Source organism: Neomonachus schauinslandi, chromosome 8 (genome assembly GCF_002201575.2).
Source record: "Neomonachus schauinslandi chromosome 8, ASM220157v2, whole genome shotgun sequence".
Taxonomy (NCBI): domain Eukaryota; kingdom Metazoa; phylum Chordata; class Mammalia; order Carnivora; family Phocidae; genus Neomonachus; species Neomonachus schauinslandi.
The window spans coordinates 96,972,634-96,989,894 of record NC_058410.1 but is presented as its reverse complement, the minus strand read 5'-3'; the positions used below and the strand labels follow the sequence as shown (position 1 = coordinate 96,989,894).

The window sequence follows — 17,261 nt, the reverse complement described above, 5'->3', positions numbered from 1 at the left end:
TATAATAAAATCTCAGATAGTGATAAAGCTATAAAAAAATACATTAGAGTAAAGGAATAGAGAGTGATGGGCTATGGGAAAAGGGAGTTTTTATTTTATTTTTGCTGATATAAATCAATGATTTAATAAGTAAATTGTAGAGAATAGACAAATCTGTGCAGAAATTTTTTTTTAAGTCAAGCAGAGAAAGACAATTATCATATGGTTTCACTCATATGTGGAATATAAGGAATAGTGCAGGGGAAGGGATTTATTTTAGATCATTAATAATGTTTTCAAAAACTAGTTAAATTTTTGCCACCTTTTAATAAGCAATGTCTTTGAATCCTGTTATTTTTAATTTCAACTTCTTTCCAATTTAGGTTTTTGTTACCATATAATATTGTAATTTAAAATGTGAAATGACCATTGTCCAAGAAATCCTAATTGGAAATTTGTGTTTTATCTTGAGTAAATCATCATCAGCTGAAAAATGTGCAATGGGTATATAAAATCACCTCCATAGGTTAGTTATATATAATCAGTGGTTTGACCTCTATTTTCACACACACAACATGTATGCACATAATAGCCCATGTTAAATTTACCACTGTGGTTGAAATTCAGTTTATTTTAGTTTACTTAGTGTCTTCTTTAATTTTTTATTCTGAAGTAATTTTAGGCCTAAAGAAATGTTGCAAAGAAAAGGATAGTAAGCACAACATGGTTATCAAAACCAGAAAAATAAACATTGGGTCTTTTAAACACAATCTTAGTGTACACTGTTGCTCTCATTTTAGCAAAAGATGTTTGATAGCTTGATAAAGCTATCTTACTCTGGTCTTGTAAACCCTCTGTGTACTCACAGAAAATTGGATGGGAAAAGATTTAGAATTACAAAATAAAATAGCAGTGAAAAATACCTTGTACTAAAAATACCTACTTGTTTTTTTGCTGTCTTATTCCTGAGTTCTTTTCAGTTAGTTGGATGGTTTTGTCTGAATATCCATATGTTTTGTCCCAATTTTATTTTTCCTCTCAGAATTTTAGAGAGATTTGTATTATTTTAGAAACTTTCAATGGGGTTTCCTTTCTCTCCTGGCTGATATAGTATGTACAGGTTTTACTTGACCAATAACTAAACTCTTGACCAACCCCCATTTGTTTCACAAATGTCTTTATGGGAGACATTGTTGTCTCTATCTCTTTTTAAGGAATTATGTCATGATTTATTTGAAAACAGATTTACTTGATGTTGATTCTGAGCCCTAAATTGTTTGGGCTTGAACCAGGACAAACAAGTGGGCTGGTAAAAGTAAACCGTTAATTTCAACCCAGTCTCTCCTAAGCCAACCTGATTTTACATATATTTAAAAAATTCGTGTCCTTGGAGATTATAAGCAGTTTAAACTTTTAAGTGTACATGCAAAAAGGAAGCCATCGTCAAACCAATGTCAATGCTTTTATGTCTCTAAATTAATTGCAGTCTGAGTCCAATGAGTACTTGACCTTGAATGCTGGGAGCCAACGGGAGAGAAACCAAGGGACATTGATTTATCCTTCAGAGGGCAGTGAAAAGATTTCACAAGCGAGGGGAATTAAAGCAAACGAACTTCAAGGAATGCAGCAAAGTGACCTCTTCAAAGCTGAATATGTCTTTATTGTGGACTCGGAAGGGGAAGATGAAGATACAAGTGGAAAATGTGAACAAGGCCCCCCTGGGGGGATGGGCACCACAGCTTCTCGGCCCAAATCTCTAGCAATTTCCTCCAGTCTGGTCTCTGACGTGGTGCGTCCCAAAACACGAGGGACAGACCTCCAGGCCCCATCATATCCTGAAATGTCTCATGGGATTGCCCCTCAGCAAAAGCACGGGCAGGTAGGTTTTTCTTCTTGTCGTAAGAAAAAAAAAATGTTTACATACTCTTTATCCTAGGCTGTCCGCAAATGCCTTCCTGTTCGAGGCATACAAAGCTCTCAAAGAAAAAGATATTAAAAAACCCAAATCCTAAGATCATAAATCATCGCAGAGTAAATATAGATAATAAATTCATAAGACAAAAAAGATTATATAATTGTACTGTGAATTGGCTGAAGAGAAAATGTAAAATGTTCAGCTGAGGTGGATCTGAGAGAATGTTGTCTCTTACTTTTGAACAATTCTTGGAAAAGGTTGATACTGGGAATTTCTTAGGAGAGAGTGCTTGGTTAGCTGGGTGCATCAAGAAGCATACTGCAGATATGAGAAATATCCTGTGGGAAGACATTTGTTGGATGTTAGATGCAAGCACATTACTTTTAATCTACTGAAAGAATAGTAAAAGGATATGCTAGGAAATAAGGGTGTAAGAAAAAAAATTCTTTCCTGTGTGTCTTAAGGAGAGTATCTGTTGTCCTGGAAGCCACTAGCCAGGTCTTGCCTCAGTGAAATGGGGAGAAGTTCCTACCCCAAAACTTAGCAGCAAAATCCAATAGTTCCTTTAAGTTGGAAAACCTATTTAAGACCCATTTCTGTGATGGTAGGAAAGAAAGGGAATGGTTAGGGAGGGATTTTGAAGGGAAAAATAGGAAGAATTTGCCATTGGTTGGCTATTTGTTGTAATGAAATTATAAAATGACTTTGACAAGGCATAGGTAGAATGTCAGGAATGAAGAGGCTGGCTTTGGGAGTAGGCAGTGGATGCAAAGTTCTCCTTGAGAAAGCTTGTGTTAGTACCAAGATGTCCTGTTTAGGATCTGCTAGATCAGGTACTTGCAAGCATCCCAAAGTAGTTGGGAGAACATTTTTATTGGTGAGTTGGACTTTTGGTGCTGCTAGGACCTATGCATAATTGTAGAGTAGGTGTCTTATTTTGGGTGCCACCCCATTTTCATTTCTGCAGCCTTCACTGACTCCCTGATGCTGAATTTTTATCACCTATAAGCATCCAGTGTCCTTAGGCTACTTTTTGGTGTTAGAAGATTCTTCCTGGGGTACTCCCACCTCAGTCTACTTAACTAAAACATTTATTTCTTCTCAAAATTTATCCTCAGATAGTTATTGGAAATGTTCTAATAATATAATTAAACATATTCTCAGTAAGCAGTGATAGGCTTAAACATTTCTTTCTTGCTCTGGGAAAGATGATGGAATAACCAAGTTGGAGACATGGGGGTTTCCAAAGTCAGGGGAGGGTTATTTGATGTGGCCCCTTGGAGAAGAACATGTAGGTGTGATAATAACAAATGTAAGTAAACAAAGCAAATATTCCTAATGAAGCAATTTTTGGATTTTTGCTTTATTTTTCCCCCCAATTGTTAGATTTCTTTCCCTGAGTTGGTCATTTAATTTGTTTTTATGTGTTTTTATATATACAGAAGTAAACTAGAGCCTGAACACACACTGTGGAATCTTTTGTCCAAAAAAAGTTATATGGCAGTAGGGTATAGTTGATGTTATCAAAGCTCCAAATGAAAAGGCGAAGTTCAACCTAATTCATTAGCAGTGGCTGAAAATGATGGTTACCACTAATGGGGGAATACTAGATCTTGAAATGTTTGGGAGTAGCCATTGTTCCTGTTTCAATTTCCTATAATAATCCATTTGAGTAATGAATAGTAGGCCATCATCAAATAAAAATAAGATGAAATAAGAATAAGGTAATTGTTAACCACAAATGTCAACCACAGAGTAATGACCAGAGAACCAAAGAAGGCACTCTGAGAAATTTTAATGTAGTCAGTAGTGGAAGCAACAAGTCTAGAGAATATCCCTGATTGGATTACTTAATGCCAACACCATCTACTTTTCAATCAGAAATGTAGTCATTTAAGTGGATTTCTGGTCTACCTGGTAAAAATGAATCCATGTATAGAACTGTCCATAAGTTAGCCCTATTAGTCAGCAATAATTTATTAAGCTATTCCAAAAGATGCCTTCAGGTTCTGCTCTGGCTTTTAAACTTTCCATAAACTAGCCTAGATGTCATTTTCTATCCACATCTTCTACCTCTCTTCTTCAGCTCTTCTGAACTACCACAAAAGTACATACTTCCTGCTTTTCCATCCCTGAGCCCTTGATTCCTCTGTGTATAAAACATCTTTCTTCCCCAGACCTATCTCCATTTTTACTTAGGCCACTCGATACTCTAAGCTCACTTCAAGTAGTGCCTCTTTCTAGAGACATTCCCTTTGAAGAGGAGTTAGGTCTTCTCCATCTGAACCATTTTCCATATAGTTTTTTAGCCTTTTTAGAAAATCTCCATTATAACTCCTTTTCACCCTGTTGTAATGACAGATTATCTTTCTTCCTCACTAGACAGAGAACAATTTAAGTCAAGGTCTGTCTCATTTATTTCTGTGTCTCCAGCACTTAGTACTTATCTTGTGTATAGGTGAGGTTCAATAAGGTATGTAAAAGGAATAAATATTTAAGAGTTCACATCTTTGAAGTCCTTGCACAGATATTGATTCCTTTATGAAGTCAGCTTTGGTTCTCTGAGCCAAAATAAACTATCCCTCAATATGATTCTGATAGCTTTTTTCTGTACATCTTTTATGACAGTTATCCTATTTCAGCATGTATTATAACTATTTTAAGTGCATGCTTTATCTCCCCTAGCAGATTGTAAAGTCTTTAGAAGTAAAGTCCATGTTAAATCCATTTTTATTAAGCATTTTGTTCCCTCAATGGTTACTATATTATCATGAACATAGTCAATATAAACATTGGGTTGAATATGTGTATAGTCCAAATACTTTCATTGAAGTGGCATATTTAAATAAAAGTGCATTATGTTAAAAAATCACTAGACAATTAAAAAATTTAAAGTGTAGGTCAAAAGTAAAAATGCTAGATAAAATAAGCCGTTGAATCAAAATCCTCTCAAGTAAAATTCAGAAAGAAAGAGTAATTTTTTTTTTAAAGATTTTATTTATTTTTTTGACAGAGAGAGACACAACGAGAGAGGTAACATAAGCAGGGGGAGTGGGAGACGGAGAAGCAGGCTTTCCGCTGAGCAGGGAGCCCAATGTGGGGCTTGATCCCAGGACTCTGGGATCATGACCTGAGCCGAAGGCAGACGCTTAACAACTGAGCCACCCAGGCGCCCCGAGAAAGAGTAATGTTTTTGAGTGTTGGCATCTTGAATATTGATGTAAAGTTCTGAGAACTGTCTTACCTAGGGATAATATTAGAGTTAAAAGAGAGGTGAATATTCACATACAAACACAGAGTAATTTGGCTGAAAGACCTATGATAAAGCCTGTAGCTTGGGCAGGAACAGTGGGAATAAAAAGAATTTACAGGGTAGAATTAACTGGATTTGTTCATTGACCTATATGGGAAAAGTCAAGGATGGATGAAATTTCTAACCAGGGAAATTGGATGAATGTTGATATCATTAGCTGAGGGGAAAATAATAGGTTTCAGGAAGTGATAGAAAGAGATAAGATATCTGATGTGGAGCTTGTGATTCTTTGATGGCACAGCATGATGTTCTCTAGGAAGGAGGTGCAAGTGTGAATCTGGAACACGGGAGAGGGATGGGAGACTGGAGATATTTGGTACATAAGTTGATGAGAGTGGAGATATTTACTCATGGAAAGAATGTAGAAGGTACAAGCCAGGAAATAGCAAAATGTAAAGGGCCTGTGAAAGAATAAAAACCAACGACGGAGACAGAGAGGGGTCCAAAGAAGTTGGAGAGAGGGGTTTCATGCAATGAAAGTTGGAGGGACATTCAACAAAAAGAATAGTCTATAAACAAGGAAGAGTAAATAAAAATAATATAAAATCTTATAAGGAAAAATAAAATACAAAACAAGGTCAAATAAGTAGGACCTCCAGAGCTCATTAAATTTCAAAATTAGGTCATTTGATGACCTTAAGGGGAACAATGTGAGTAGGGTAATAGGGAGAGAAATGAAGTTGAGAAATGGATGGGTGGTAAGGAAAGGAGCCCATGCATTAGAGAGATGCTTTGGGAAAGCAGGAATGATACAGGCAATATACTGGCCATGCTCCTCTGGGTAATTACTTGAAATCATAAACCTTAGTTTCCTCATTTGTAACATGGGGTAATATCAACCTTCCTTGTGAAAATTAAATGAGATAATATATGTAATGTGCCTAGAACAGTGCCTGGCTCATGTTAGGTTCTCAACAGATGGTTTACTGTATTTAAGAAGTTTGAGATGACAGCATGTTTTGGAGTACAGGGGAAGGAACTTGTGAAGAGGGAGAGGTTTTATTTAAAATTTTTTAAAAAGATTTTACTTAGAGAGAGAGAGAGAGAGCATGAACAGGGGGAGGGGCAGAGGGACCAACAGACTCCTCACTGAGTGGGGAACCCAACATGGGGCTCGATCCCTGGACCCTGAGATCATGACCTGAGCCAAAGGCAGATGCTTAACCGACTGAGCCACCCAGGTTCCAAAGGGAGAGGTTTTATATTGCTTCAAATGTAGTTTAGGTATAAGAACAGAGGAGACGACATGGAAAATGAGGTCAGAAAAGCTGACTGGGGTTAAATAAAGGATGTTCTTTCATGAAAGTCTGGGAAATTGGGACACTGGCATGCATATTTAGTAAGTACCTAGATTTTATGGACCCATGGAAAAGAAATTACGACAAATTATTTGGATAGAAACCTTCCTTATACCTCCAGGCTTCAGTGTGCTCTGATGGTGGCAGAATCCCTGAGATCCCTCAGTGGTAGCATGTTGTTTCCTCCGGGTGAGGACTCAATTGTGCCATTAGCCTATGGGGCAGAGGAAGTACATTTATGGAAAAATCAAGTTGCTTTGGCAATTCCAGCAGAAAGCTGATGGAACCTTTTAACAGGAGGGTCTCCTGACTTATTGATGTCAGAACTCAATTTTTTTTTTCTTGTTGGCGAGGTAAAGACTGAATGGATATCAGAGTTACTGTCCTCTTCCCCTGCTCCTCTTCACTATCCAGAGTCTAGAGCAGAACAAGAGGGGACAGTCGCTGAGGGAGGTGATAAGGCTTTCTTCAAGGAGACACTATGTCCCTGAACTCTGTCCTTTTGTTCCTATATCCACTAGACCCTCTGTTTCTGCATTCCCTGCATGACGGTAATGTGCCAGGCACTGGAGAGTAAGGGAATTAACTGTAAAAGACATAATACCTGCCTTTAAGGAACTTGAAAAAGATGCACCTGAAAACAATGAGAATGAAAGGGAACACGTTCTAAGAACAAGGGGAAGTTCAGGGGGAGGACGCCTACATCAGCCCAGACCATCAGGAAGGGTTACACTGTAGGTAGCTGAAATGTGAACAGTGAGTACAAGTTTTCTTGGCAGATAACTAGGGCTTGGGCATTTCAGACAGTGTGAACGGCCAGGGGAGTACCAACATATAAGAAGAGGGTGGAAGAAGACAAGGAATGTGAAAAGGACCCATCAGAATATAGGAAATAAAGTAGGAGAGAGTGATAAAATAGAAGCCACAGATAAAACAGTTTTAAAAAGGAGGGAGAGATTGGAAATCAGATTCTATGGAGAAATCAGAAAAGATAAGGCATTCAAGTGCCTGTTGGGCTTAGGAAAATACAAATCACTGTAGACATTGGTGAAAACAGTTACTGTGGAAGACCAGGGAGAATGAGCTGTTAAGAAGTCAGTGGGAAGTGTATTCGTTTTCTACTGCTGCATAACAGATGATCATAAGTTTAGTGGCTTTAAAAAACCACCTATTTATTTTTCCTAGGTTTCTGTAGATCAGAAGTCTATGCCCAGCTGAACTGGTTCTTCGCTCAGGGCCTCCTGAGTTTGAAGTTAATGTGTCAGGTTACACCCTCATCGGGAGGTCCTGCACTAGGAAGGATCTGCTCCTAAGCTCCCTCCTGTTATTGGCAGAATTCATTTCCCTGAGGCTGTAGAATTCATAGCAGCTTGCTTCTTAAAGCTGGCAGCAGAGAAAGAAAATCTCCAATACTGAAATCTCTAACCTTTTGACCCTCTTTTAAAAAGCTCACTTAATTAGGTCATGCCTACACAGGATAATATGTTGATTAATTTAAAGTCACCTGACCAGGGACTTTAATTACATCTGCAAAATGCCTTCAGCTTTGCCAGGTTCTATTAGAAGCAAGTCATGGATTACATGGGGATTATGAAAGGGTGGGATTCTTTGGGAAGTCTCTTTAAGTGTGTTGGCTACCAGAAGTAAGGAAATAAATCCATGACTGTATGGTACAGATGTCATTAAGAAGAAAACACATGGGTCTGAAATTAAGGAATATACAGGATCCACAAAAATCTTGGTGCACGTGTGTGTGTATTTTTATCAGTCACCTTTTGCTGCATAACAAACCATGCCAAAATGTAGTTTTTTCAAGAGTATTTATTTAGCTCAGGTATCTGCAGGTCAGTAATTTGGCTGTGTTTAGGTGGGTGGTTCTGCATATCTGGGGCAGGGTCAGCTAATCTTTGCTGTGGTTCACTTACTTGTCTGTAATTGGCTGCTGGGTCAGCTGGTAGCTTGTTAATTGAGATGTGGTCTTGTGGACTAGCCTGGGTGCATTCATGTCATGGTGCTGTTCTGCACTCAGCGAACTGGTAAGTTCTAAGGCACTCGTGGCTTTCAAGCCACTGCTTCTTGGCTCATATCTGCTGATGTCTCACTGGTCAAACCCAGTCTTAAGGCCAGCTGAGATGGAGTGGTGAGGAAAAGGACTTTGCCTTTTTTATGAAAAGAGAATTTGGGTCATTTTTATAATCTACTACATGGCATTTATTGCTATGTTTTTAAAGATTGAAATGATTTTGCTTTATTTTTATGAGACAAATGAGACAGCTAATAAAAAGGAAAAAGGATGGATACATAGCACATGGAGGATAACTGATGAAATAAGATTTCTAAGAAGGCAAGAGCTGTTGTGACTCAGAGTATATAGGGAAATTTTACCTTTTAAAAAATGAAAAGTCATTTTTTCTTAGAAGGGAGGAAAAGGAATAAGAATAGATCTAAAAATAATAGATTTTCCTGGTAATCTCCATTTCTCCTTGGAGAAAGTGAAACTAGGTCATCTGTTGAGCACAATGAAGGAAGTAGTGAGAGCACGGTTTGTGGAGAGTGTTAACTTTTGGAAGAGCTGTTGTTCAGAGCAGAATGGGAAGCTGAGGTCAAAACAAAAGAAAAAAAACAACCAACCAACAAAAAAATGGGAGGTACAGGACCCAGCTGAGACTATAACACATTAACTTTATGATGACATCAATCTAGAGTGCCTTCGCAGCCCATATGTGAGAGAAAGATGGCCCCTCTGCGCAGGTGCAGGCAGTTCAGCTCCACTCTCAGCTGGTGCCTGGATACAGGACAAGTTCGTGGGTCAAGTGCAGTGGCCCTGCCAATCAAAGGGCTGTATTATTTTGTATTTCTTTTTCTCTCCATTTTTTTTTTAAACTCCAGAATGATTAATGTGCAGTGTTATATTAGTTTTGGGTGAGCAAATATAGTGATTCTACAATTCTATACATTACTCAGAGCTCACATGACAAGTGTACTCTTAATCCCCATCACCTATTTCACCCATTCCTCTACCCACCTCCCCTCTGGTAACCATCAGTTTGGTCACTATATTTAAGAGTCTGTTTTTTTGTCTCTTTTTTTTCTTTGTTTTGTTTCTTAAATTCCACACGAGTGAAATCATATGGTGTTAGTTTTTCCCTGACTTATTTCACTTACCATTATACCCTCTAGATCCTTCCATGTTGTTGCAAATGGCAAGATTTCATTCTTTTTTATAGCTGAGTACTATTTTGATGTGTGTGTGTGTGTGTGTGTGTGTATCACCTCTTTATCCATCTATCAATGGACTTTTGGGTTGTTTCCATATTTTGGCTATTATAAATAATGCTGCAATGCAAACAAAAGGGTGCATTTATCTTTTCCATTTAGTGTTTTCATTTTCTCTGGGTAAATATGCAGTAGCAGAATTACTGGATCATATGGTAATTTTATTTTTAATTTTTTGAGGAACCTCCATACTATTTTCCACAGTGGCTGTACCACTTTGCATTCCCACCAGCAGTGCATAAGGGTTCCCTTTTCTCCACATCCTGGCCAATGCTTGTTTCTTGTGGTTTTGATTGTAGCCATTCTGACAGGTGTGTGGTAGTATCTCATTATGGTTCTGATTTGCATTTCCCTGGTGATGAGTGATGTTGAGCATCTTTTCATGTGGCTATTGGCCAACTGGATGTCTTCTTCAGAGAAATGTCTGTGTATGTCTTCTGTCCATTTTTAATTGGATTTTGTTGTTGTTGAGTTGTATAAGTTCTTTTTATATTTTGGATCCTAATCCCCTATCAGATATGTCATTTTCAAAGATCTCCTATTACATAGGCTATCTTTCAGTTTTGTTGATTCTTTCTTTTGTTGTGCAGAAGCTTTTTATTTTGTTGTGGTCCCAATAGTTCATTTTTGCTTTTGTTTCCCTTGTCTCAGGAGACATTTCTAGAAAAATGTTGATATGGCCGATGTCAGAGAAATGACTGCCTCTGCTCTCTCCTAGGATTTTTATGGCTTCAGGTCTCATATTTAGGTCACTAATACACTTTGAGCTATTTTCTTGTAGGTATTAGAAATTGTCCAGTTTCATTCTTTTGCATATAGCTGTCCTGTTTAACAAACACCATTTGTTGAAAAGGCTGTCTTTTTCCCACTGCATATTCTTGCCTCCTTTGTTGAAGATTAATTGATTATATAATTGTGGGTTTATTTCTAGGCTCTCTATCCTGTTCTATTGATCTATGTATCTATTTTTGTGCCAGTGCCACACTATTTTTGATTACTACAGCTTTGTAGTATATCTTGACATCTGAGATTGTGATACTTCCAGTTTTGTTTTCTTTTTCAATATTGCTTTGGATATTCAGTGTCTTTTGTGGTTCCACAAAATTTTAAGATTCTTTGCTCTAGTTCTGTGAAAAATGCTCTTGGTATTTTCATAGGGATTACATTACATCTCCTTCCTTCTGTTTCGGGGTTTGCTCTTATTTTTCTGGCTCTTTTATGTATAAGGTTAGGTTGTTTATTTGAGATTTTTCTTGCTTCTTGAGGTTGGCTTGTATTGCTACAAAGTTCCCTCTTAGAACAGCTTTTGCCACAGCCCACAGATTTTGAACCATTGCTTTTTCATTTTCATTTGTTTCCACGTATTTTTAAATTTTCTCTTTGATTTCTTGGTTGACCCATTCATTGTTTAGTAACATGTTATTTAACCTCCATGTATTTGTTGTCTTACAGACTTTTTCTTGTGGTTGATTTCTCATTTCATAGTGTTGTGGTCAGAAAAGATGCATGGTATGACTTAGATCTTTTTGAATTTGTGGGGACTGGTTTTGTGGCCTATTAGTGATCTACTCTGGAGCATGTTCCATGTGCACTTGAAAAGAACATGTATTCTGCTGTTTTAAGATGGAGTGTTCTGAATTTATCTGTTAGATCCATTTGGTCCAATGTATCATTTGAAGCCACTATTTCTTTGTTGTTTTTCTGTTTGGATGATCTGTCCATTGATGTAAGTGGGATGTTAAAGTCCCCTACTATTATTGTATTACTACTGTTTACTCCCTTTACGTTTGTTATTAGCTGTTTTATGTACTTGGGTGCTCCCATGCTGGGTGCATAAATATTTACAATTGTTATATATCTTGTTTGTTCCTTTTATGGCTCTATAATGTCCCTCTTTGTCTCTTGTTACAGTCTTTGTTTTAATGTCTATTTTGTCTGATGTAAGTATTGCTACTCCAGCTTTCTTCACTTCCATTTGCATGATAAATGCTTTTCCATCCCTTCACTTTCAATCCCTAGGTATCTTTAGGTATAAAATGAGTCTCTTGTAGGAAGCATATTGATGAGTCTTGCTTTTTTATCCATTCCATCATCCTATGTCTTTTGATTGGAGTGTTTAGTCTATTTACATTCAAAATAATTATTGATAGGTATGTACTCATTGCCATTTGTTACTTGTTTTATGATTGTTTTTGTAGTTCTTATCTGTTCCTTTCTTCCCTTGTTCTCTTCTCTCATAGTTTGCTAGTTTTCTTTAGTGATATACTTGGATTCCCTTCTCTTTATTTATTTTTCATATCTATTACCAGTTTTTGATTTGTGGTTATATAGAATCCATTAGGATTCTTATACATATAGCAGTCTATATTAATTTGACAGAGGCTTAAGTTTGCACCCATTCTAAAGGCACTAAATTATTACTCCTCTCCCCCCCCCACCAACACACAAATTTTAGGTTTATGGCATCATACTTTACATACTTTTATTCTGTGAATCCCTTGTCTGATTTTTATAGATATACTTCATTTTACTACTTTTGTGTTTCCAACTTTTCTTACTCCTATTTATGGTCTTTCCTTTCCACTCAGAGTCCCTTTGTCATTTCTTTGAAGGCTGGTTTAGTCATGATGAATTCCTTTTAACTTTGGTTCATCTGGGAAACTCTTTACCTATCTAATCTGAATGATAGCCTAGCTGGATAGAGAATTCTTGGTTGTAGGCTTTTTCTTTCTGCCACTCTCTTTTGGCCTGCAAAGTTTCTGCTGAAAAATCAGCTGATAGCCTTATAGGGTTTCCCCTCGTATGTAACTGTTTTCTTTTCTCTTGCTCCTTTTTAAATTCTCTTTTTATCACTACTTTTTGCCATTTTAATTGCTATGTGTCTTGGTATATATCTCCTTGGGTTGATTTTTTTGGGGGGGCTCTCTGTGTCTCCTGGATCTGGATTTTGTTTCCTTCCCCAGATTCAGGAAGTTTTCAGCTATTATTTCTTCAAGATAATTTTCTTCCCCCTTTTCCCTTTCTTCTTCTGGGATCCCTATAATGTGAATATCATTATGGTTGATGGTATTGCTGAGTTCCCTTAATCTACTTTCATTTATTATTATTTTTTCTCTCTCTTCGTCAGCTTGATTGATTTCCATTACTCTCTCCTCCAGGTTGCTGATCTGTTTTTCTGCTTCTTCCTGTCTACTACCTATTCCCTGTAGTGTATTTTCAATTACAGTTATTGAGTTATTTATCTCTGATTGGTTATTGTTAATGTTTTCTGTCTCTTTGTTGAGAGTCTCACTGAGATCTTCTATTCTTTTCTCAAGTCCAGTGAATATTTTTAAGACCATTATTTTAAATTCTCAATCAGGCATGTTACTTACCTGTTTTGTTTAGCTCTCTTGCTGTGATTTTGTCCTGTTCTTTCATTTGGGACGTATTCCTCTGTCTCCTCATTTTATCTAACTCTCTGTGTCTGTTTGTATGTGTTAGGGAAGTCAGCTATTTCTCCTGCTTTTGAAAGTAGTGGTCTTAAGAAAAGGAGGTCCTGTAGTGTCCTACAGTGCAATGTCCCATGTTCACCAGAAACTGGCTCTTGGGGGTGTCTCTTATATATGTTGCATGTACTCTATTGTTGTGGCTGAGCTTCATTTGTCTTCAGCCAAGTCATCTGCAATGTCTCTCTTTGCCTGTTGTGGGCAGGGTTTGGTCCCTGTGTTGTTAGTGGGTCAGTCTGGAGCTGCCTTGGGCTTGAGTTGAGTCAGACCAGGCATTTTCGAGAGCTGTGGTGGCACAGAACTGCAGTGTGTTATCCCTGTGTTGTCCCCTTTGAAGCTTTTGTTGGTGGGTGGGGCTTGCAGTCAGAGATGATATCTGCTCCCAGCCCACTGCTGCAGCCATAGTTGAACTGGTATGTGTGATTTTCTTCCCCTTTCACTGGGGCAGGAGACATTTTGAGGTGGTGCTGGCCCCTTAAAAGGCTGCTTGCACACTGCCACACTTATGACATGGCTTTGGATGAACTCCTGTCAAGGGCATGTTGGATGGGGTGGGTCTGCAGAAGAGCATGATGGTGGGGCATGCTGTTACCGAGCTAGGTGGGTAGTGTTGGTGCTATGTTGGTTCCCACAGATGTCGGTGTATGTAGATTGGGGGGGGGATGGTACCTACTAGCTCTTTTGTTCTTGGAGATATCACTTAAAGATCCCTGCCCCTCCAGCACACCCTCTGAGATTAATAAACAAATCTTTTTCCGGTATTCCCCAGGCATTTTTCAAACTGCTGGTCTATGCTGTATCTCAGCAGGGCTATTTGTTGTGCTGTCTCTTTAAGGGTGAGAACTCAGTTTCCTATTGCTCTCCAGCTCTCCCACAGATGAGCCTACTAATTTTTAAAGTTCCAGGTGTTAAGCTCCACTGATTGTAAGAACTCCTGAAGTTAGGTTCCTCTGGTTTTCAAAGCCAGATGTTATGGAGATTTGTCCTCCCAGTGTAAGTCCCCTATGCCTGGGGTGCCTGGTATGGGGTCTGCTCCTCCCCCCTTCCTAGCACCTGGGGTGTTCCTCCCTCCTAAGGACAGCCCCCTGGGTCAGTTTGCTCCCGTGTCTCTACCCTTCCTACCCTCTTTGGTGTGGCCTCTTCTCTACATTTAGCTGTGAAGAGTCTGTTCTGATCATCTTTGGGTCTTTTTCTGGGTTGTTGACACTGATGTGGGTGTTATCTAGATGTATCCATGGGATGAGGTGGGCCTAGGATCCTCTTACTCCACCATCTTCCCAGGAAGTCCTCTGTCATCATTATTATTTTTTATAGCAGTTTTAAGTAGACTTTAAGGGTCTCAGAGCATAATGGCAGTTAGGGATATTGATTTAAGAATGAAGATTTGGCAAAATAGAACAAAAGAACAAAATAACTAGAATGTTGACAATGCTGGCAAGAAAGTTGAGATTGAACAAAGTACTTCTAAAACCTAAAATGCAAAATAGCAGGGGGTGAGGGAGTTGGGACAGGACAGCAAGAGAGGGACTCTGTCATGAAGGAAAGATATTTAGTTCACATTATACATGGACAAAATATTGATGACATCTTAAGCATAGGTGTGCTTTGATTAGATTTTAAAAAGTCACTCCAATGATAGGTTAAATGGGGTGCAACTAGATGTAGGAATACTAGAAATATTATTTAAATTGTTTATCTTTGAAAGGCTGAGAATGTATCTGTCCTGTGACATTACAATTGTTCATCAGTGAGAAAACCCATAAATAGGTAAGTTTAGGAGGCAAAGCTGTTGTAATGATTGCATATGAGGACAAAAAGGAATCTAGAGTTTCTGCCTTGCATGACTGTGAAGATTCAGGAGGAAGAGCTCAACTGTATGGATCAATATCTTGTGTTTTCCAAATCTTGGGAACTATTCAGATAGCAGATCAATCACTTTGGCTTTTATTCAGGTGCTTTGGAATCTAATACTAATTAGGAAAAATTGAATATATATATGAATAGTTAATTTTAGGTTGACTAAAATTACAAGGCAGCTCCACAACAGAGATTGGTTATTAGAATAATTGATGGCCTCTATTATATAGTATCCAAGAGGGGATTTTGCATTAAGATTGTCTACTTGATGACAGCAGAACACTGCAAGCATTCTCTCTTACTGATATTATTATGAATGTATTCCAGAATTCAGGATAGTTTTCCTAGGAGAAGAGAGTTTTGAAAATAACTTTGGAGCATGTGTGTGGTAAGGGGGACTCAAGGAATCAGAAGAAGGCTGATGATTGGAGAACATGATCGGGGTAGCTCTAGAGAGGTATTTAAAGCAAAGGAATCAACAAAGATCAATTTAGAAATAAATGATGGAGAAAATAGAGAACCTTGAGGAGAAGGAATTAGAGCATCATTGACAAACCTAGAAACAGAACAAGAGGTTATTAATGGGAGAGGATGAAGGGGTAGAAATGTGTAGATGTCAGTAGAGAAGTTTGTTATCACTGGTAAGGGATTTATAGTGTAGAAGTGAATGAAGAATCTATTCTGAGATGACTGAGCATTTGACAGATATCCATTTTTTCTTTCTGCACAAAGTTATTCGTGTCTGTACATCCGTTCCACTTTTTTTTAAACCTATTGAGAGGAATTTAAGAAAATGAATCTTTTTTCATTAAGAAAAGCATTCTTCACACCTGGGAATTTTATAAAAGCATGGTGCCACATTTTTTTATTAGTATAAATTAGGATAACATCTAGATGTATTTGCGAATTAGAAACAAATATATTGCAAATACTTGTTAATATACTGAATAGGAAAATATAATAAAATATATGTAGGTTAATACAAACATAATAAACATTTTTAGACTTTTCAGAGTCTCTTAGAAATTCTTCAATAATTAACTATTCCAAAGTACAATAAACTGAATTATTTAGGTAAAATATGACTCAGCATAGTAGAATTATAGCCCTATGATTTTAACATGATAATTTCATGGATAATCTGGATGAATTAATAAATTTGCTATATATATTCAAGTTATCTGGAAATATGACTTAAAAGGTAATGAGATTTCTGTGGCCGTTATCATTAATTTACAAAATTCTTTACCAAAAGCTATAACATAATATGCAAAGACACCCTACATAGCCTTGAAATTGCTTCATTCCTTTTGTGAGAAGAGACCAGTCAGTGGAAACAATCAGAGAAGACCTTTCATTTATGTCTAATTACATGAATCAGTTATATGAACACTGGCTAAGCAGAATTGTTTCTAAGTAAAGCTTATGTGAAGGAATTGTTAAACTTTCTCAATTTGATTGAATTCTGCTTGATTTTCAATTATCCCTGATTTTCAGATATTTTGGGTAATGCCAGTGTATTCAAATATTAATTGTGTAGCAAGAATTCTGTATTGCAAATACACATATGAATTTGCACATAAAAAGAAAGGACTATTTTGGATATGTTTACTTGAAACTTAGAAGTTTAGGATAAGTTGTTTGCATTTATCAGCTTTAAATGTTTTCAGAACTGAAGATTAGATGATATGAAAATCTTTGCAATAGATCTGATGGACACCTTGTTAACATGTTACAAAGCAAAAATCAAGAAATATCATTTACTGAATTTGTAAACCAAGCTTTTGCTAAGTTTAATTGTTATGGTCATACATTTGCCTGCTATGTAAGGCCATATATATATAAATAAATAAATAAGTAAATAAATATATATGTAACATAATAATATAATATCACATAATAAATACTAACATTTTGATTAACTGATATTCCCTAAAATCTCTTATGAGTTGATAGAATCAAATCAATAATTTTTTAGGGAGACCTCTGTTTAAAGATTTGGCTTTTGAATCATTTATAATTTTAGTATTTGTCTTAAAGTCTGGATGATTTTTAAAATAGCACAAGAATACATACACCCAGATATTTTTTCTTTCTTTCTTTCTTTCTTTCTTTCTTTCTTTCTTTCTTTCTTT

At 37.1% G+C, this 17,261-nt stretch overlaps 1 protein-coding gene across 1 annotated transcript in view; it reads left to right on the top strand.

Annotated features, from left to right (window-relative positions):
• The window catches only part of LOC110582017 (muscular LMNA interacting protein), a 104,549-nt gene that overhangs the window by 9,061 nt on the left and 78,227 nt on the right, over positions 1-17,261 (top strand). The window contains exon 3 of the mRNA XM_021691939.1: positions 1,466-1,858. Coding sequence (XP_021547614.1) covers positions 1,466-1,858 — 393 coding nt within the window. The remainder of the gene's footprint in view (positions 1-1,465; positions 1,859-17,261) is intronic.